This window comes from Elaeis guineensis, chromosome 4 (assembly GCF_000442705.2).
Source record: "Elaeis guineensis isolate ETL-2024a chromosome 4, EG11, whole genome shotgun sequence".
Taxonomy (NCBI): Eukaryota; Viridiplantae; Streptophyta; class Magnoliopsida; order Arecales; family Arecaceae; genus Elaeis; species Elaeis guineensis.
In genome coordinates, this window is record NC_025996.2 from 22,672,886 (window position 1) to 22,696,296 (window position 23,411).

Below are 23,411 nucleotides of genomic sequence, written 5' to 3' on the forward strand. Positions count from 1 at the left end.
TATATTTTACATTTAAAATGACAGAGAATCCCATGATGAGGTATTCCACTGTTGTGTCAGGTCCCTCAAGATGTATCTAACTGAAGGCTCAACTGTATAAAGGCTCAGAATTAGTCTTTCCTGTCAGATCTTGAAGATTTGACAACCTGAAGAAGATTAAAGTTTCTACGCTGGAGATAAGAATAAGATCGATGCAATAAAAGGAGATTACTGAAACTCAATTGGTCTCGAGTTTAGCATTCAAAGTCTGTAAAATTTAATCTTTTCAGATCAGATCACAGCTACAATTAAGACCATAACTTCATGTGTTGTCTTTTTCAGATTATAATACAATTTGGGATGGCTTGGATGCACTATCACTTAAATGCATTTACGGCTTAAGTACATTTATCTATGTGTATATATGCTTTGGTCAAGAAGTAATGTCCTTGGGTCAAGTGTTGTGGTACTATCATAGTTTGGCTAAACTACTGGTTTGGATTACGTCTTTGATTATTTTGGGTTTGCATTGAGCTCATCAACAAGGAGATTGAACACGATCAACTAGAAAATACCAGTTCATTTTCTTGCTTCCTCGTTTTTTTTTTTTGTGCATGGTGGACCATGGTTTTTCTTGGATCTAGTATTTCTTGGGTTCGATGATTCGCACCTATATTCATTGAATTTTACTGATTCTATCCTTTTCCTTTAATATATTGTTAGGAACTGTATTGGTAATAAGATATCTATTGATTGTATATTAGATCAGTAAGGCCCTTTTGTTTGGTAATAAGATATCTATTGATCAGTAAGGACTATCTAAGTTGGATCTCTATTATATGAAGATATGATCAGTAGGGACTTACCTATGCTATAGTTCCTTGAGTTTGTTCATTTATGAGCTGATGTAACTTTGCTTTCCACATGAATAACTATTTGGTGTTAACAATTAATTGACAAATTTTCTACTGTACTCTTATTTCCTTTACCATTTTGCACAATACTGCTACTGGTTCAACTAAACTCCCGAGGGGTGCTGTTCGTTAGCCTTCCTTTGATTTTTCAATCTTTAGGTAGGGGAATAAATGATCTTAGAAAATTATGATGATAGCTGTTATACTTGCTGCAATTTAACATTGTTTTTGGAGGATAGGTATAGGTCTGGAATTTTTGGGTTTGTTTCAATTAATGTCATATAATGTTGTCTCAAACAATGTGGAAAAGGTTATCTCTCAAACAATGTATGTTTACCTGAATATTGGTCTTGCCTGGAAAAGCTCATACAGACTTCTCAACACCTTGGATAGTAATTGTAAGGCCACAGTAAAATGATTGGTATTTGCTCACCAATAAAACCCTTGAAATTTCTATGAAAAATGTATAGTTTTGTGGAGGGAAAAATAAAACTATGCAGATTGCTTTGTCTTTCCCATCAGATAGTCAATCAACTCTATATTTAGCATTTAGCAATATTTATTTAATTGATATTTCTGTTGACGTGCGATGTGGACTAAAACATGTACTTATACAAATTTTGTGCATTCTGTTGTTGGCATTGAATTTAAGTTTACTTTGAGGACGTCTTCCATTTCTCTCTTTGTTGTTTTTCTCCAGATTGAAAAGATTGTCCTCTTTCTGTTGGAACAACAAGGTCTTCTTGCAAGCAGAATTCAGAAATTGGGAGAGCAGCGTACAATTCTTTTAGAGCAGCCAGATATGTCCCAAATATATCAACTACGTGAAGCATATAGGGCAGTAGGACATGATCTACTGAAGCTTCTTAGGTTTGTTGAGATGAATGCTACTGGTATTCGCAAGATACTGAAAAAATTTGATAAGCGCTTTGGCTATAGATTCACTGATTACTATGTTACTACTCGAGCAAATCATCCTTATTCTCAGCTGCAACAGGTCTTCAAGCATGTGGTAATATTTCTAGTTTGATTATTTTGTTAATGCATATGAGTATTATCTTTGCTTTTCTTTATTTCAGTTTTGCTCCTAGCAGGCACATAATTCTTTCCTGAAGCTGTTATTTTTGATAAACAGGGAATAGTGGCTGTTGTAGGTGCCTTATCTCGCAACCTTGCAGATTTTCAGGATCGTCAAGGAAGCTATTTATCCATTTATGATCAGCCATCTGTACCTCTCAAGGTTTTATCAGCTAGACATTTCTTGTTTAGCCCATAGTTTAATTTGGTCTTTAAGGACCTCCATATTGATATATCTAACTGTATTTAATGCAGGATCCTGTTATAGACCAAATAAATGCATCAGTAGACAGGCTAACACATTCAACAAATTTCCTTCAATTCTTAGGGCAGCATGCACTTATTGTTCAAGAAGATATACCAAGTGCAGCAGAGGATCATGTTGATGACCAAAGATACCATTTTATGTCTCTTCTTCTGAACTTGGCAAACACTTTCCTTTATATGGTCAACACATACATTATTGTGCCAACTGCAGATGACTACTCATTGAGCCTTGGTGCTGCAGCAACAGTATGTGGTGTGATTATTGGGTCAATGGCTGTTGCACAAGTATTCTCTTCAATCTATTTTAGTGCATGGTCAAACAAGTCATACTTCAGACCGCTTGTATTTAGCAGCATCATGCTTTTTATGGGAAATATGTTATATGCTTTGGCTTATGATCTCAACTCAATAGCTATTCTTTTGATCGGTCGCCTTTTATGTGGGTAAGCAGTTCTCATTCTCTTTGAAAACAGTCAGTATTATATGTTTTTCTTTTGTTTCTGAGCTATTTAGAATTTTAGATTGTTCTCTGCTTTTACTTCCACAGTGGCATGAGTCTTTTTTTATTTCTATTTATTGTTGACTTGGATTTTTTTTTTTAAATTTTTTGAAGTTTGACATGCTATGTAGCCCATATAACTTGAACTTCATATTTTATTCACAGCTAAAACCTGGAATTTGCAATTCATTCGATCAATTAAGAGATGGGATTATATGATGGATCCTGTTGATCTCGTCAACTGTTAGCACTTGTTATATGATTTATAGTTGGTATGCATTTCTATAAATGCAGATGCAACCAAATGGAGTATGGACAACTTATTTTCATTTTCCTCCACTAGCCTAAAATTTGGTCTCTATGGATTTTTCTTGATGTAGGCATTTGATGTCTCTATGGGGTCGTTTTTTTGTGGGTAAATATCATGGAAAAGTTAGTCAATTTTATCATTGACTAACTTATCCATGTTCTCACACTTTTCAAGATGGGTAAGTTATTTTAATATGGACAATATTTATGCATAAAATGAGGAAAAGTTTTACCCATCCAGGGGGTGGCTAAAACATTTTTCCATCAGCCAGTAAAGTAGGCATTTAATGGTATACCTAAAATGCCCATCCTCATTTCCAATGTCTCCATCATTCAATGCTTAATAATTTAGTCAAATCTAAAAAGCATAAGGAATATCATGGGAAATATGGATAAATTTTACCAACTTATCCAGGAAAGTAGTAATGTAAAAGAACATGGGTAATAAAATTCGAAGCCACTTTCCTATGCATAGAAGAACATAGGTAAATTATTTTTCTATCTAAATATTGCCTGAAACATATTTACCCAGGAAAGTGTGGATTCTCAGGCAAATCTTTTACCTGCAAAAGAACGGGCCCTATAGGTTTTTCTCTGTGTAGGCATTTGGTGCTTAATATAGAAGGTGCAGAACTAGATGAAAGTATATATCAAATTACAAACAAGACTGAATGCAAGGAATAAGAATGCTTACCTTCCTATATAGATAGAGAAGACTGCTTATCATACTTCCACCTCTTTGCAACCAGTACTTGAAGAGCCTGAAAATAGCTTAAAGAAAACATTCAAAATTTTCTTACCAAATGATATTTTAGATAGTCTTGGTTTCAAAGAGTTTAAATGGTTTTAAATGGTCTGGCTGTCTAAAATACATGCCGCACCATGCACTTTGGCATCAGGTATTATTGATATAGTTATGAACTAGAGTAAAGATGCACCATTGCATGCATTCGCTTATCAATAACAAGCCACTGCCAGCTTGTGTGACATTTTCTGTCAATTGCGGAGATCACCAATCATGCCCATCTCTCTTTTGTTAACATGAAATTGCAAATTATAGATCCTGTAGTTTATTGACCGGAAGTTCAATGCATATACTTTGCAAATATCTGTTCTGTACAAAAGCATTTCATTCTGATATTCCACATGCACAATACATTTTTTTTTTAAAAAATTATTTCTAGTATGAATATGTTGATTTCCTTAATTTTTTTTGGTGTGTGATCCAGCAATTTATATTGTATTGTAAACATCACCTTAATTTGCAGGTTGGGTTCTGCTAGGGCTGTGAATCGTCGTTACATTAGTGATTGTGTGCCTCTTAAAATTCGCATGCAAGCCTCTGCAGGTTTTGTGAGTGCCAGTGCTCTTGGAATGGCTTGTGGTCCCGCCCTTGCTGGCTTGCTCCAAACAAATTTCAAGCTTTACTCGCTGACATTTAATCAAAACACCTTACCAGGATGGGTGATGTCTCTGGCTTGGCTTGTGTATTTAGTTTGGTTGTGGATTTCATTTAAAGAACCAGTGCATGACACCAAAGAAGACCTTCCTCCACAGGATGTCGATGCTGGTAAGCTAAATTTGATTGCCACCGCAATAATATATTATATCTCCTAAAGAAAGGTTGCAACCTTAAATATTTTTCATTTGATATAATCATATTGAAATTCATAAATAAATGTAGATATGGAATGGCCTTATTCAATAAAACCTAAAGGAGGCCTTGTTAAGATAGCATCTTAGATTTTGAAGGAAGGTCCAGAAGTAGAGCTGAACAGAAATTTTTGGAAGTAGTGACAAGACCTCAGGTTAGAAGAAGAGGAGACAGAAAACCCAGATTTTACCTTTTGCGAAAAGATCCATTATGAAAACTTCTCAAGAATGTCATATCCAAGGGTTCAAATTTCGTGCATGCTTGCCTTGTACTGTCCATTATGACAGGGACTAGTAAGCAGCTGTATTGATTGGATAATGCTTGTATGTTTCGATATTGCCTTTATATTGATGTGTATGGAACCCATCATGCTTGGTGCACTTCTTTATTTTTTGCTCATTTTTATTGAGGTGTTGAGACATATCAAGGCATAATGTCCCCATACTGAGATGGTACAATACCGGTCAACCTTCAATACAATACCAAATGACCAATTCTTGAGATTTAAATTCTTGGTCATGGCTTCTCATGCTACATTTGTGGATTTTTCATGTTTATGAGTTGTGCGATACATATATGATTCTTGATGCAAACTGATGGAGGCCCAATCTTGAGCATCTAGATTGGCCATTCAATGGCCTCACTAACTACATGACAACGTGACAAGAAAGATATTTTTTTGTTCACAGGAAGTTGATTACTCCAAATGGTCTGGCAAAAATAGTTTTGCTAAAACAAGCTGATGATGTTAGAAATACAAAATGATGAATTGTTTAACATGAAAGGTTTTAAATATTGAAGAGAGTTGAAGACATAATTTAGCTTCCCTTTTTGTAGTTAGATGAGCATGCCTTGAGATGGGTATTAATTGAAGCTAGAAAGTTAGATGCTATTTTAGATGTGTAGATCATGACCAATGAAGTGGATTTACTATTTTCTGCCTCATCCTGTATTTTAGCATACTAGTGTAATTGATACTGTTTATTTTTGTATCTCCTTGATACATAGGTTAGAGATTACCAAAGTGCATGGATTCTAGTTTCTAGGTGTTTTTGTTTTTTTATTGTAGATCACCTTCAAAAGTATCGATCTTTTACTTTAGATGATCAATCATTGCTTTTGAAATGTTAAATCTTTTTATAAAGATTTAAAATGAAGCTAGTCATGTTGTACCAGTATCGGTTGCTTGGTGGTAAGGTACCATGCAATTCTATTTTGGGCCCGTACTGACACAGCCATAGTCACCAAGGGAGGGGGATAGGGAGAAAGAAAGAGAGGAAAAGAGAGAGATAGAGAGAGGGAGGGAGGGGGAGAGAGGCCGAGAGAGGGCTTTCGAGCCCCCATATCCTTTGGGAGGCAGAGCCCCTATGTTAAAACGAAATAGGGGCTTTGTCCCTTTTTCTTGATTTTTTTTTTAATAGGAGGAGGGAGGAAGAGGGAAAGGAAGGGAGGGAGAGAGAGAGGAGGAGGAGGGGATGTCGAGAGATGGAGAGAGAGGGCTTTTGAGCCTCCATCTTCTTCAACCACACGAAAATTTGAAACAGGGGTTTCACCCTTTTCAAAACTTGGGCTTTGTCCTTTTTTTCTGATGTTTTTAGATGTTTTTTAGAAGAGAGTGAGTGAGGGAGGGAGAGGAAGAGGAAGAGGAAGGGAGAGAGAGAGAAGGGGGGGGGCTTTCAAGTCCCCATCTCCTCCGCCCCTTCTTTCATGCGGCTGGAGGAGATGGAGGCTTGAAATCCCTCCCTTTGTCTCCCTCTTCGCCCCCCAACCCTCTCTCTTTTCCTTTCTTTCCTTCTCCCTCTCCTTGCCACATTTCTCGAACCGAGGGATGGAATTGTGTTGATTTGTCCTTGATATGGTTCGATATGTCCAAAAAGGATTTAATAATTTAAATTATATGATGGGCCATTCAAATTGAAAATCCAAATAATCAAAGATAATGGATAGTAGAACCTAAAAGTTTTGTTTTTTGGTATCTTGATTCTAAGCATCAAATGGATGCAAAAAATAAGTTATTTTAATAGCATGATACAATTCTTTGCCATGACCTAATCATCATAACCTAGTGAATTTAAATTTATCCTTGTTTTTAAGATGTGCAAATGATGAATAATAAAATAGATCTTTGATTTGTGTGCTCTAACATGTATTTTGGCATACTAGTGCAATTAATAGAATTCATTTCTGTATTCACTTGATGCATATGTTAGAAACTAGAAAATACATGAATTTTGTTTAAGCAAATTTTGTAGTGTAGATCATCTTCAGTGATATGGATATTTTATTGGATGACCTGTCATTGATTTTGTAATTCTTGAATCTTTTGTTAGAGATGTAATGTGAAGCCAGTAGTCTAATCATATATTAATAATGTGATAGTGTTTGCACTTCATAACCTAATGTTTTAGTAAATAAGAAGAGATGAGAGCTAGAGACAGGTGCCTCATAAATAAATAAAAGTGGCCATCATTTGACATGCCCGAACTGTTCGAGTGGAGAGTGCAAAAAAAAAAGAGGCAGAGATGGGGGGCCTTCTTTGCCTCCCTTTTGAATGATTTAAAAGGGAATAGGGCCCAAACAGCTCTAAGCTGAGCAGAACCAAGTGATTCTGCTTGCTTTGGAATGGAACAAACTGGTTCGAACCTTGTTTCGATCTAAGGAGTTATACCACCCCAATTAGGGGGTGCCATGGTGCGGTACGTCCAAACCAATGGTACAATATTTGCAACATTCCTTGTTGCAGTTACACATTAATGCAAAAACAGAGACTAATAGATTTATCATAAAATCAAATATCAAAACTAAAAATACTCAACCAATAAAAGCTAAACATTAACTGAAAGTCAGTCCTAGATTTAAACTTTAATTTGCCCTTTTAAAATGGCCACATGCACAACATGTGCTGACCCGATTCCTTCCATCTATTCTATAGAAGCAGAAATATGCTTATCTGCTGCTCCACTTTCTCTCTTCCATCACAACGCCAAGTACTCTCTCCTCCCCTGATTTCCTTTCTTTCTTTATTTTTTTCTTCTTTCTTTTCTTCTTCCTTAGCTCCTTTCTTTCTTTTCTCTTCTTCCTTCCTTTCTTTCCTTTTCTTCTTCTTTCTTTACTTTCTTTCTTTCTTTCTTTCCTTTTCTTCTTTTTTTCTTCCTTCTTTCCCTTCTTTTTTTTTATTTCCTTTCTTCCTTTCTTTGTTCTTTTCTTTCTTGTTTTCTCCATCCTGCTGATTGGAGTGGCATGTCCAAGCAATGCACAAGCATGTCAGATCCATATCTTGTACCTTTGTTGGTGTTGTGCTGTGTCAACACTGGTGCACCATGGAGAAATGAAGAGTCTGTAGCGAAAATTTAGTGCAAGGGCAAAATGGTAATTTTAAAACTTTTTCAAAATTACTATTTTACAGCGGAATTATTAATTAATCTCATTAATTAATACTAATTAATCCTACACTAGGATCTAAATATGATACAACAGCATGCATTTAAATTTGAAATTCAAATTTGAATCAGTAAACCTTTTACAGTACTGTGTTCAGAACACATCACCTTTTGCGGGTTGTCGATCACCGCAATCTGATCACCGTCGGGGGACTCTGATCGTCACGTCGCAGCCACACAAATGTCTGGCCTCTGCGGATCGTCCACACGAAGCTCCCGTCTGATCAGCTCCTCACGAATGCTAGTTCGTGATTTCACCCTTTTGATGGCAGATGTTGATCGAACTCCTTCGATCAATGTGTGCCGACTCCTCGGATACTCCGGATCGTTTGCACGGTTGCTTGAGAGGCTGATGGATCTCTTCCTGAAATTTGGTGGACTCACGACACTCGTGGCACACCAATCTCACTTCCCAAACCCTAGGTAGAAACCCTAGGGTACACACTAGAAACTCTGCGCTCAATTTTCTTTCTTTTCTTTCTTTTTCTCTCGGAAGGTTTTGGACCTTCACCTTGCGCACAAACTTTCCTCACGCCCCAAAGTTTCTCTCCTAAAATTTTTACGCACGTCCCACCTTTCTCCTCTTTTTAAAACAACGTCGAACGTGTCTTATCCGCGTAAGAGGATAAAGATAAGTGGTTGCACATTTGAATTCAAATCAAATTTGAATTCAAATGCAAAACCAACTCATCCCTATCCAATTGTGCGTGAGAAGAGAAGGGGCGTGAGTTGATTTGTGCGTGGAGAGTTTACACGAGAAACATTTTCTCGTATAAAATATGAGGCGCTCAAGATAAGACCATGGCGCATGGATTAGTTGGTTGCTCATTCAAATTCAAACTTTCTTTTGAATTTGAATGGCCAACCAACTTATTTTTATCCAGATATTTGAAGCATAAGGGTGGGCGTGGGATGGCTTCTGCGTGGAGAAAATTCATGAGAAGTTGCTTCTCGTGAATTTAAATATGCACAGAAGAAGTGAGGTGGCGCAGGGAGAAAAGTCAAGGTGGTTTGAATCTAATTGAGCCAACCTAATCTAAATAGGTTAAGCACAATTAGAATAAATTAAATCAAACTTAATTAGGCTTAATTAGGCTCAATAAAATCCTAATCAAATCAGAAATTAACTAAACCTAACCCCTGATCAAATCAGGGACTAAACCACCTTAGCGATTAGGTCAACATTTAACCTAATCGGGTCAATCCAAACTGAATCCAATTCAATTGGACTTGATCCAAAAATAATTACTCAATCAAATTGAGTTAATTAGAGATCAAATCACTAATTAAATCTCTCATAAAAATTGAGTCCAAATCTGATGGGCAATCAGGCATCAGAGACCATCGATATGAAATCCTGATCAAAGAGTTCAAATTTCAAATTCAAAATTTAAAATTCAAAATTTTGACCCCGGTACCCAAAATGTGTGGAACTCATGATCAGAGAATCCTAATTCTCAATCATAGAGTCCCAGACACATAAGACTCATAATCAGCCATCTGATCAGAAAGGAACCACTAATGTGTGTGACCCCGCAGGTTCGAACCTAAGCCGGTAGCACAGGAACCAATTCCTGTACTAATCGAAGTGACCATCTAGCAATGGTACCCGACGACCGGATAGGTCGAATAATCGCAATCGCAACATTCAGAACCTATGTGAATATGGTTACTGTATAATTCATCCCTTTTGACCCCTGTGTTTAGGACGACTCAGGGTTAAACTGTCAACCCTGATGATATCATCCGAATCGTGCTCAACTCAATTAGTCCTGTGACTCCTCACTAGGACTACCCTGGCCAAGGTTTTGCTAAATTGAAACACGACTGTACACAGCTCCTAAACTGGAGTGGTCAATCCCATCTTGACACACGCATCGACAAGTCAAGTACTTGACTACACCCAGCAGCCTTCCGTCATTGAATTAGAAATTCAGGTAGTCCAGTGCCTAAGTGCAGTGAGTTGCTTGCAAGTCACCATGGCGGTCTCAGGTCGGAGGGACATTTATACCCATATCCCATCGGAGCAAATCTTGACAACAGAAATAGCTCCGGAGTTGGTCACGTTCAGTGCAGATGTACCATTACATCTCACCTGTATGCCATACCAGTGTCTCCACACTCTTTGGTTATGAGGACAACCAACCCATATGGCACACAACGACCTATGCTCGATAAACGTTGTCGTCCTTGGTAACAACGTATCATTTGGTCGCGAACATGTTTAAGGACTAAGCAACAAATCCTCCTTTGTCGAGTCTAAATAGTCCTAAGGACTTCACCACAACACAGGAGTTCATTAGAAGATGAAACATTTGTGATGAAAAAATACCAAAATAATTTTTATTTATTTATAATTCATGTACTAATACAAAAGGAGCACAACCGTCAACAGGCTGACGATTGGCTTTGGGACACTATTCCCAACAGAGTCTGGGTATCATAAATCTTAGTTTCTTTGGCAAGTTGTTCTGATATAATTTACTGGGCAAAATGATTTGTCACCTAGAATTTAATGTTGATTTCTGAAAATAATTGATAAAAGACTTAGTGCTCAGTACAAATATTAGTTAGTTGACAATGTTGACCTTGTATTGATATGATTGAAGCATTTAAACCTTCAAATAAAAAAAAAATGGAAAAAAAATACTCAGTTTCATTATTACTATTTGATATTTGATTAGTTATCTGAATTTTTGCAAAACAGGACGCTTGGAAAATGAGAGACTAGAGAGTGGTCTTGTGCAACCTCTTCTCGTAAATTCAAAAGAGAAGCAAGATGAAGATGGAGAGCAAGATTTTGACGACAGTGAAGAAGCCTCTGAAGAGTCCCACAGGCCTGCAACTTCTATTGCTTCAGCCTATAGACTGCTTACACCATCAGTGAAGGTTTGACTTTTTACTCTAAATGTTACTAAATAGGTGTTGCTTTTAGACAATAGCAATCTACTCACTTTTCATACTGTAACATATAATTTAATAGCATGTGTCGCATCTATTTATGCACGATTTTATGCGTATATAACAATAGACAAATGCAGAAAACAGCTAGTATGTTAGATAAAAATCAGCAAGCAACTAATGGTAGTTGTTTAGTCCCTAGAGTTGTCATGAAGCATTATCAGAAGAAATAACAGTTTAGGGGTCAAAGAAGGGTAAGAAATCGCTCATATTCATGTGCTTCTACCCTTACAAAGGCATCCTAAAATCTAATATATAGTCATAATGTCAAAAATCATCCTCTATTTCAAACTTGAAATGGAAATATTAAATTAGATGAGTGACAATGGAGGCAACGTGAATTGATCTTGTAATCTGCATAAAGGAACACGATGCCAGAAGAGGAACACATGAAGAGGTCATGGTTGTGTGACATTCTTGGTGAACTAACATTAAGAATTACACAGTCCTTGAAAGAGACATGAAGTGCAGGATCATAGTAAATGTTTTATACTGATGGAAGGAATTATCATATCAATTCTATATGGATATGAACCATAATTTGCTACAGAAATCCTGCCATTGTTTATTATTGAGAAAGTTTATCTTGATTTGGTATTTGTGGTCTATTGGAACTGTATTTGGGTCTGTTGCAGAGTCTTGGGTTTGTTAGCTATAATATAAATAATCATGGGTTTGAACATTATAACAATAATTTGAGCCGTTAAGTGAAGCATTACATGGATGCAGATAAGACTGCAATTTTATAATATCAATCAGTTAAGGGGAAGCAATCAGTTTCTCTACAACCTATGCACGTGCTTAGGAAAATTAGATTGGAGGAATGGCAGCAGGATTATTATCTAGGGTATAGGTCAGACATGGTGGAATACAGCATTTGAAGAGGAATGATCCTTGGTAGCAGTGGATGCTGGAAGGCCTCATGTATTTTTTTATGGTTGTGCTTATCGACTTGATTGAGAAATGGTATCTTAGGAGGTTAAGTGCAAGTTAGTGGAATCCCTACACCAGCAAAGCGAGAATGATTAGGAGAGTTAGTGTAAGTAACAGGTGAAGCAGGCTTTAGGGAAAAAGAAACAAGGAAAAAGAATTTCCATGAGCCTAAGAAAGATTTGTGCTTAACATTCTTGATCAAAGTACATGTCTGATGCAGAAATGAGGACTGAAGTGCCCCTTGAAGAGTGAATTTGTAAGAACCTTTGGCCAGATAGGAATCATAGGATTCTCTCCCAGTGTTACCTTGTTTATATTTCTGTGTTAAGAAACCAAGAATATCTGAGGGTATTTACCAATGGGACTCTATTTCAGCATGGAATTCAAGGAAACCACACTGATCATGCTCTTGGAGAGCAGACTTAATGTTGAGAAGATGTTCTTTAGCAAATATTGTGAAATTGCTGTTTTGAGGTGACCAATAAGAAGGACAAATGGATACGGAAGAGCTTAGGCTAATTTTAGTTATAGCCTAGACATAGAAGTAAGGAATGGAGGTGAAGATTAGAAGTGCGCTTGTGATCTTTAGAATATTACGTTTTGCCAAACCACATTTGGCCTGTGAGAGTTAACTCATAATTGCTTAAAATGGAAGCCTATGAGGATATAATTCTTGAAGATTTTTCAGGTGAGACTTTGACAAGTTTCATTTGAATGATTTTTCTTTTTTATTTTTTGGGTTCCTACTGTTTGTCTTTTCCGGGGCATAAACCATGCTGATGAAGTATAAGAGATGTGGTAAAAACTGGACTTATATGACTTGATGTTTTGGTAATTTGCAATCTCAAATAAAACTATATTATATTTCCTATTGCTGCTTAGCGAAACAAGGCCTGAGTCTAGATCCATCAGTATAGTTAGATGCTGATGTCAATAATTAGTAACAGACAGGCGGCATGTAATTAGACAGAATACTTAGAGATGCAATAACTTGGAGGTTAAGTGTGACGTTACTGCCCAGTCCTTCCCAACTTCTGTACATATGCCAAACTGCATTGCTTCTTCCTATCTTGTTTGCTATGAAAGACTTCGGCAATATCAAAATCATTGAATTACTGAAAATGCGAAGATCGTGGACAAGTTTGAAACATAAAAGACATGAGCATTTGCTGATGGACCACCTCGATTATAGGGTGGTGCAATGGATCAGGGTAGAATGGTAGGTGAAGGAGATTTGTTGGCAATGTAGATCCAATTAAGAGGAGGGATGAATGTGTTTTTGTATAATTAGATCAAATGTAGTGCCATGGGACAGGTACAGATGCAGGTGCTAGGTGTGGTAGATGGTTCATGACTCCTTCATGTGCCCGAACTGATTAGTTACTTATGACAACAATCTTTGAGGAAGAGACTATATAAGTGATTTTATTGAGATGTTGCAGCTTCATATGTTTGTTTTAGATTTATTTTGTGTTACAAGAAATGCACTATGAAGTGCCAAAGTTGGCAGAAGAAATTCTTTTTATGAGCAAACCATGAAGGAATAACAAACAAATCAAGTAGATCATCATGATGCTTACCCAAAGTTTTCAATTACTTTTGTTCATTGGTCAGATCAAATGACACTTTCATGTCAATAGGATCATGATGGAGCAGCTGGCCTCAGAGTAGCTTGATGTAGCATCAAGGAGCATTAAGAGCTAACAAAGCCTCTTGGAGGCTTATACGATCAGAGTTCATATCTGGGTTCTAGGTTGCAGTATTTTGCAGTTATCATTTAAAATTGCTTTTTTTATTTCAAATTATAAAATTCTGACATCTATCTAAAAATGCCAATTCCACTTTGTTATGTAGGTCCATTTTCTAAGATAGTTTCCTATTTTTGAGATTCCTAACAACTTTGGCATTTTTTACTCTGTAGTGTGTTAATCTTTATATAAAGAAGCTAGGGAATTATTTGTGGTTACATGTTTTCCTAATTTGGTTTATTTTGTTTCTGTAGGTCCAATTGTTGATCTACTTCATGCTCAAATATGCAATGGAGATTTTACTTTCTGAATCAAGTGTCGTAACCACATTATACTTTAGTTGGTCTACGAGCACAGTGGCCATTTTTCTAGCAATCCTTGGACTGACAGTTCTTCCTGTAAATGCCATTGTTGGAAGCTACCTTACCAACATGTTTGAGGACAGGTAATAATAAATGATATGTCATACTCGTCATTTAAATTTTAAATAATATTAACAATAATGAGGACCTTGTTTTGCCACTATTGATTTGATGATATGGTTGTATGTTATTATGTTTTCTTCATTTGTATAGGCATATATAACTGGTTAATTGAATTATTGGTTAATGTTTTAATATGGTTTTCTGGTATAATATTTTGCTTAATTTTTTCCATATATTTTCTCCTGTCTTCTATATGCTTTATGAAATATTATTCTGTGAAATAATTCAGCATATACCACATTTATATTCCACAGTAGTAATAATTTTTGTAGCAATATCAATTATCAAATGCTATATGGATCTTGACATTTGTAATTTCTGGAGTTTTAGCTCGGTTTAGTGAAGGTCAAGAAAAGCTTTCTGTTTATGGGTTGGTTATAGAACTCATCAGTCTGTGGAATAATTCAACACATTTCCACATTTAAATTCCATAAAAATAATTAATAGATTTATGACCCACAGTAATAATTATTAATAAGTTATTGCAGAACAATAATTATAAGAGTATGTTTATGTTTTTCATTTCATGAATTTGATTTTATCTTGGGCATTTATAATCATAAAAAAGTGTCCATCCAATCTGGCATTTGTAAGTTCTGGATTTCTACCTCTGGTTACTGAAGGGTTCAGAGAAGCTCTGTAGTTAATGGTTGGTTATGGAACCATATTGGATGCCTAACCACAATTCTGAATCCACTATTACATATTTGCTCTAGTTTTTTGTAGAATTAATTAAGTACACTGGGTGAAATTTTCATCAACTACAACAATTGTCATATTCTTTGAAGAACACGGTGTATGTTTAAAGTGTTGTTCATTGCCTTTTGACCTATGGTACCGTTTAATTTTCTTTACTCTTGTAGTTATCCATATGATAATCCTTCAAAGAAAAACAATTGTTGTTTACCTACGTTGTACCATGTAATATTATTTGGTTCATTAACCACTTCTGTTTTTGAAACCTGGGTCAGATCAGATTAAAGATGACTCAGCTAACCTTGAAGGGCTCCCATGATCATGTATTCCTGATGTCCCTAAAATAGAATGAAAAGTAAAAAAGAACAATGAGGATAAATGAGAACATAAATGTGTTGAGATAATCAGTTAAATAAAAGAGAAAAATAAAAATGGAAGAGACAAGAAAAGGAAGATGGCTTAGCCAAACTAACATGTGAACACTCCCAAATTCTGTATTAATGATTTGCATGACCACCTATTATAAGTGGCAGAATCAAAGTTTAAAGTTCCAGTATCAGAATTTTAACTCAGTGGTATGTCGCTGCAAGGCATGCCTCCATGTGCTATTACATTAAAAAATGAGCATACCATTTGTGTTCGTAAAATGGTATTTGTACAGTGGGTATGTATGTACTAGATCTTACAAGTATATCGTCTATGAACCAGTATGCACCAAAATTTAAGTCCTTAGTCTGAATGACTAGGACAATATGTGATTGCATTTAGGGCGTATTTGGTTCGTTACTGGTATCGGAATTGGAATTAGAATTGGAACGGATCGGAATGAGAATCGGAATGGCCATATCCCTTGGCGGGTGCTTGGTTCTCGATTGGAATAGAAATAGGAATGACCACATCCCCCGAAGCATTTGGTTCATGACCAAAATCAGAATCGGAATGAAAATTTGAATCCATAGGGAAGAGTGGGGATTGAGTTTTAGGTAGATTGGGTCATTCCCATTCCATCCTGAAATCAGAATCGGACTGGGACTCTTCCCAACCAAGCGGCTGAAATGGGAGTCATCCATTTTGATTTTCATTCGAGACCTCAACTCCCCTCAACCAAGCACCCCCTTGATGTGTTTGGTTTTTGACCGGAATTGAAATCGGAATGGAATTTGAATACTAGAGGAGAGTAGGAATTGGACTTTGAGGGATGGGGGCATTCTTATTCCCTTTGGAATCGGAATGGAATGGAACTTCCTCAACCAAATGGCTAGAATGGGAGTCGCTCATTCCCATTCCATAGTCCAACTTCCCCAACCAAACATGCCATAAATCTCCATCATGTCAAATCACCTCTATGCATGGTTAAATCATTACATATCTTCAATTCTCTCAAGCTAAAATAAACTTTTGACACATCTAGTATTGGAGCAGTCCTAAGCCAAGCCAACTTCTTGATTGTTTAGTTATTTGTAAACATATTGTAAGTGTAATATTGATATGACCCAAGGTAACCAAAAAGCTGAAATGGCAATCTAATTCCATATATTTGGTTCTCTCATAATAATTAGCAATGCGAATAGCTGCTTAATCATTACAGTAAAGCTCCATATTGTCGTTACTGATAATTTAGTATCTGATAGGTAATGTCATATTCTTGCATTAACTCTTTCAGGAATAGCATGTGTGCACTGTTTTTCAATATATAGATTGTATTAGGAAGTTTAATTTAGGAGAAGAATTCTGAATAATTGAATTATGATCATTAGCTGATATGTTTAAACTGATAGGATGTTTAACTCTTATTCAGGACCTTGATGTCAAAATAACATTAGGAGCTAATGAACTTGAAGTTTATGGGCCGTAGCTTGTCCATACACTATTAAATATATAAACTACAGAACTTTTATGCCTCTCTGTCCAAATGTATAATGAACAATTTGTTTCTTAATGCACATAATTTTGCCCATGCTTTCAGGGGAACCCTGTTTTTCTGTGAATTACAAGATATAATACTTATTTTACTCTCGTTATGGTTGACATTTTGCAGGCAAATCCTGTTGGCATCTGAATTTATGGTGTTGGTAGGTATAATTCTAAGCTTCCGTGTCACAAGACTGTACTCCGTGCCACAATATGTCTGCTCAGCACTCATCACCTTCGTCTCTGCCGAAGTACTTGAAGGTAATCTATGATTGATGATAACTCAGCATGAATTTCTAGCATCATTTGTAGGTTATGTAGAAATGTTCTGGATGATTTGAAAGTCCAGATATGTCATAGATTCTCAAGGTACTCCATCTTTATTGTTGAGAAGTAACATTTCTTTCAACTGCTACGGCTGGAAGACTGTAGCAGGACAGCAGGAAGAGGGACATAAACGGGAGAGCTTAGAAAAACATACTTCCAGTAATTTTTAAACTACATTCTAGGTCATTTGAGTGCTGTTGAGCATGATTTGTGGTTTTGGGTGAGGGTTCAATACTAGATGTTTTCTCATGGACTTCTCACGACCGATGAATGATTACTATTGATTTTTTTGTTCACACAGCATTCTTTTTTGAAACCCATGCATTTTATATTTTACTCTTATCAATCCACATAACCATCAACTGCATTTTGCTTTCCTCCTTGATAGACCTGCTTGAGCTATCTGTGCTGACAAGCAAAAAGTGAAGCCCTTTGTAGCTATCACTATTCATCTCATCTTTTTATATCATAAAGTACTAGCACAAAAAAAATTGAATTGTTTCTTTACCTGATTTAGTTGACTCAAAGACTTTCTCAAGTATTAGTCAAGTTTTGCATTTCAAGATAATGTGGATATTGCAGATAATAAACATTCAAAAGATAAAAATAAGAGTCGGATTTCAGAGTCAACTCAAATTTTGTTTATTTGAGTTGATTAAATGCAGTTTTAACTGACTTTATTTGTTTTCAAAATGTAATTTTGTTCTTTTTCTTATTTATATGTACCTATTTGTGTCTATACTGTCTTGTAAAGTTTTTCTTTTCTTTTTCTGCCTTTTCCTGAAAGTTTTATTGTAAAGTATTTTTAAAGTATGAAAGACTATAAGTCTAATTTTAACTATCCATCCATCTTTCTTTCTTTTTTTCTTTCTTTTTGTTTGATTTTTTTCAGAGTTTTTAGATGTGTTCCTTTTTGTGTATGTGATAATTTGTGTTCATACCATTGATAAATATGAAAATAACAATATCTTCTGGTGAGACATTTAAATATTTTTTCTAATTTTTGCATAGGTATATATGCCACTTTAACAGAATGTCATATAACTTACATATCATAATATCTATTAGGTGTCAAATTCTCATAAGATTAATACAGAATAATTCTGATCCAGTCATAGTGACATGATTCTAATCCCTCCACTCTGCGCCGTGGAAAGAAGAGCAAGGGCACTGTTCTTTATCTCATACCATGACTAATAGGAAATATGTAATAATTTCAAAGTCGGGTAATGATAAATTGGTACATTATTGACCATATGGGAAGCTTCCTCCTCAACTGTTGGGCATACAGTGTAAATCATGAACTTCAATCATGTACATTGTAAATTGGATCAGTTGCTGTGGTTTTTTCTGTATCTTGCTCGTTGGCTGCTTTCACACGGCACTGCACCTTATCACTATTGTTGTTGCAGCTGGAAAGCACCCAGCAATAATTTTAAGCATTGTTGGCTTTACTCGTTCAAACATTTTTTTCATACTTCTTGTCTCACGAGCAATACAGGGGTCAATCTCTCCCTTCTTTCTCAAGTCATGTCATCCCGGCTTGCCCGTGGTACCTACAATGGTGGCTTGCTGTCAACCGAAGCTGGGACCTTGGCTCGGGTGGTTGCTGATGGCACGATCACATTGGCCGGCTACTTGGATGAAGACCAGCTCCTAAATGTCACTCTGCTACCTTCCCTGTTGATCTGTCTAGCTTCCATTGCTGCTACCTTCTTTACATACAACACTATGTATTGATAATGCGTGCTATTTCCAGTTCTCACATTATGCATTAATAAATAATGCTCATTAATTGATCCACATCCAATTAAGGCTTTAATGTAATTCATCAGCTGCCATGTTCTCCAAGAAGAGCATGGCTCTTGTTTTGTCATGGTATTTCTCAGACCATCCACGTTATTCTTGTCCATGGTCTTGTCTGATGCCCGGAACCTCTGTGCCCCCAAGAGCCTTCAGCATGTAACCAAGAGCTATTCTTGTGTCGTGGGATACATCCCCACGGGAGTGGACGCTGCAAAGTTACGAGGGTAGCAGAGGTGGAGGGAGAAGGTAGGCGGTTGCATCTCTGTCCCGTGGCAATTGATTACCTGAGTAATACCCCGATGTTCCTTGCCGCATCGGTTATTCGCCGCATGCTATTTTTATGTTTAAAACTATATAATTTATTTTCAGACTTTTCTTTGTCCCAGCTTTTTGATCTTAAAATTCTGAAGCATGTTGTCTTATTCAGTTAAGAAAAGGTGATAAAATGTAAAAAGACATGTTTTTTGTGATTCTCATCGGTAATTAAATTTTTTTTCAGGAATTTTTTTCCAAGGGCTTGTTTGATTGGGATAACCTAATAAGAAAAAATAAATCTCATGTTACGTGAATGAGAGAAATGATAAAATAAATGATAAATTTTATATTTATTTTAAGATAAAACAAATATTATTAGAGATGATTTTTTTTTCTATATTGGATTACCGAGTGGAGGTAATATAAAAATATTATTTTTTAATAAAAATACACTCATTTGTATTATATTAATATTAATATTAATTATATTATATAATTAATATATTTATTTATATATCAAGATATACTAAAATTTATTTAAAACAAAAAATATATTTTGTAATATATGTTAATATAAAATATTTATTAACTCATATAAATATTTGAAAATTTAAAAGTGTTATTACTTGAATAATTTATTTAAGAGTATTGTTGGAAATATGGCTATATTTTCATGTAAAAGATTACCTCTAACCAACAATCATCATCTTTTTCTAAAATTTTTTCATCAATCAAATGTTGTAAAATTTATTTTCTTCTATAATTATTTTTTTTAGATCAATAATTTAATCATCAAATTACCTCATAATTTGATATATCCCAACTAAACAAACTCTAACTAGTTGTAATGCATGTGGTTACTAAAAGTACTTAATGCAAATGCAGGTGAATCATGAACTTGCATCACTTACTTGATTTCGTACATCCCTCTTTTATTTGTAAGTTTTATACCCAGAAAATCTGCTGTTTTGCATCCGATGGTCCAAATCATGAAGAATATCACATAAGACACAGATTGTATGAGTAATTGGGTGGGCAGAGAAGAACGGCGTAAAACAGTTTTCTTTTAAGAATGTGGAATCATCCCGCTGTTGTTTCCATCATTTTCTTAACTACGAATTATAGTCATTTTTCCAGAAGACATGTAAGTTTTAATTGTAAAATAAATAATCCATAATATTTGTATACACTAAGATACTTCAGCCAAGAACAAAAATAAGTCTTCTTATTCTTGATTTTAATGCAAATCTAATACTTGTTTAACAAATAAAATAGCTAACCTTGACGTGATATGACATGATCATGCAAATAGCTATTCATACATGAATCTCGATCCCATTCCAAAATTTTCAACCTAAATAATTTGGGTAAATAAACTTGGATCGATTTGGATCCTTATCTCTCGTCACTAGTTTACGCCTTGATTTTAATTATTTTTAAGTTATGCTGAGTAGGAAATTTTATCTTTTTTTGGGTTGGTATGGAAACTTTCAATTTAAATACAATGCAAATAGGGTTGTCAAACATACAAGCTACTTATGAGCCAGCCCAAATTTTGCTATCATACTTAATATTATTTTATTAAAATATAAGCGGATATCTTAACATCTACCTTACGAGGGTATTTAGAAAATTTTGTTTGACATCAGTATTTTTTATTATTTGTCTAAATGGTATGGGACCAAGTTGCCTCAACCAGCTTAGGGCTGTCATCGACAATCTCCGCCTCTCCTCAACTTCATCCACATTTGCAGTGGCAACAATCCAGCACCCGTCTCTCCATCCTCGACGACGATCCAGCTCTCCCCCATCCTCAACAATGGATCCCCTCTTCTTCTTTCTCCTCCTTCTTATTGATAATGACTTGACACCCCGGATCCCTTCTCTTTCTCCAACCTTGATGATGACCCAGCCTCCCTCTTCCTCCACCCTTAATGATGGCCTAGCCCCTGCTTCCCCTCCTTGGCCTCTTCTCCGTTTACGATGGCAACAACCCAGCCCCCCTCCTTCCCTTTCTTTTTCTTCCCCCTCCTTTATTTGGATCCTCGCCCTTCCTCCACTGTCGATACCACTAGTTGGGTCCTCCATTGTCATTGCATTGCCACCATTCTCTCCTTCTTTGTGATACCACGATAGGTATCGAAGCTAAAGAGGGAGAAAGACGCTGAAGAAACCTTCGACCTTCCAATTAAATATTTATCAAATTTATCAATCATTTCAATAACAAAATAATTATGAAGTTTGAAATATTTACTGCACCAATCACACATATTTAGCTATAATCGGTTGTTGGCAGAAAAATTGAAATCATCTATATTGAAAAAAAATTGGACGGCTAAGGATAGACTAATGATAAAAAATCAAAAATATCTTTAGATCACCACACATAATTCCATGATCTTATGGCCCTCTCTTCCACCTTTTCTTTCTGTTATCCCAATCTCTCTGTAGCTTTCACCATCACTAGGACTCGTTTAGTTCGTGAAAAAAACTTTTCTTTTTAAAAAATAATTTTTTGAGAATAAAATTTTAACATATTTGATTGATCATAGAAAAATAATTTATTGCAGAGTAACTTATATTTGATTGAACATCCATTTTTCTGAAAAAACTATGTCAAATACCTATTATAGCCTTAGTAGATATAAGGCCGTATCTTTTTGCTCCTAAACTTTATTATAAATATTAATTTTATATTTATATTAATATAATATTAATATATTATAATATAACATAATATCATAATAATTTATTATATTAATATAATATTATATATTAATATTATAATAATATAATATTAATATTTAATATAATAAATTTATTAATATAGATATAAATATTATATTATATTAATATAAATTAAAATATTATATTAGTGTAAATATAAAATAATATTAAAATATAATAAATATTATACTATTAACATTAATATTATAATTGTTGGGTATAAAATACCCTCAGCCGAAGTTCTTGGCGGGATTGACCCTCGCAAGTCTCTTCCGACTTTCAACTGCTGTTGGTGAACTCCCATCGCTCCGTCCGGATTCCTACGGGAGCCAGGCTCCGTCCTTGACTCCAACGGCTGCAGACAGACTTCGTCCGGACTCTTACAGGAGCCGGACTCCGCCCACGACTTCAACCGCAAGTAGACTCCGCCCGGACTCCTACGGGAGCCAGGCTCCGTCCTCAACTTCAACTGCTGGTAAGCCTTGTCCGGACTCCTACAGGGGCTGGACTTCGTCTTTGATTTTAATTGCAGGAAGACTCCGCCCGGATTCCTACGGGAGCCGGGCTCTGTCCTCGACTCCAACAGCTGCAGACAGACTTCGTCCGGACTCCTACGGGAGCCGGACTCCATCCACGACTTCAACTGCAAGTAGACTCCGCCCGGACTCCTACGGGAGCCGGACTCTGTCCTCAACTTCAACTGCTGGTAAGCCTTGTCCGGACTCCTACGGGGGTCGGACTTCGTCTTTGATTTTAATTGCAGGAAGACTCCACCCGGATTCCTACGGGAGCCAGACTCCGTCCTCGACTCCAACCGCTGCAGACAGACTTCGTCTGGACTCCTACGGGAGCCGGACTCCGCCCACGACTTCAACCGCAAGTAGACTCCGCCCGGACTCCTACGGAAGTCGGGCTCCGTCCTCAACTTCAACTGCTGGTAAGCCTTGTCCGGACTCCTACGGGGGCCGGACTTCGCCTTTGATTTTAATTGCAGGAAGACTCCGTCCGGATTCTTACGGGAGCCGGGCTCCGTCCTCGACTCCAACGGCTGCAGACAGACTTCGTCCGGACTCCTACGGGAGCCGGACTCCGCCCACGACTTCAACCGCAGGTAGACTCCGCCCGAACTCCTATGGGAGCCGGGCTCCGTCCTCAACTTCAACTGCTGGTAAGCCTTGTCCGGACTCCTACGGGGGCCGGACTTCGCCTTTGATTTTAATTGCAGGAAGACTCCGCCCAGATTCCTACGGGAGCCAGGCTCCGTCCTCGACTCCAACAGCTGCAGACAGACTTCGTCCGGACTCCTACGGGAGCCGGACTCCGCCCACGACCCCAACTGCAAGTAGACTTCGTCTGGACTCCTACGGATGCCAGACTCCATCTTCTATTCCGACTACGGGAAGATCTCGCCCAAACTCTTACG

At 36.5% G+C, this 23,411-nt stretch overlaps 1 protein-coding gene across 4 annotated transcripts in view; it reads left to right on the plus strand.

The window, feature by feature from the left end:
• The window catches only part of LOC105043377 (SPX domain-containing membrane protein OsI_17046), a 28,035-nt gene extending 9,025 nt beyond the window's left edge, over window positions 1–19,010 (plus strand). For all 4 annotated transcript variants that reach the window (XM_019850062.3, XM_019850060.3, XM_073255852.1 and 1 more), the window contains 8 exons: window positions 1,594–1,905; window positions 2,029–2,133; window positions 2,226–2,680; window positions 4,314–4,615; window positions 10,847–11,028; window positions 14,036–14,226; window positions 17,001–17,134; window positions 18,702–19,010. In XM_019850062.3, the coding sequence (XP_019705621.1) occupies window positions 1,594–1,905; window positions 2,029–2,133; window positions 2,226–2,680; window positions 4,314–4,615; window positions 10,847–11,028; window positions 14,036–14,226; window positions 17,001–17,134; window positions 18,702–18,940 (1,920 nt within the window). In that variant the 3' untranslated portion in view covers window positions 18,941–19,010. The remainder of the gene's footprint in view (window positions 1–1,593; window positions 1,906–2,028; window positions 2,134–2,225; window positions 2,681–4,313; window positions 4,616–10,846; window positions 11,029–14,035; window positions 14,227–17,000; window positions 17,135–18,701) is intronic.
• The last annotated feature ends 4,401 nt before the right edge of the window (window positions 19,011–23,411 follow it).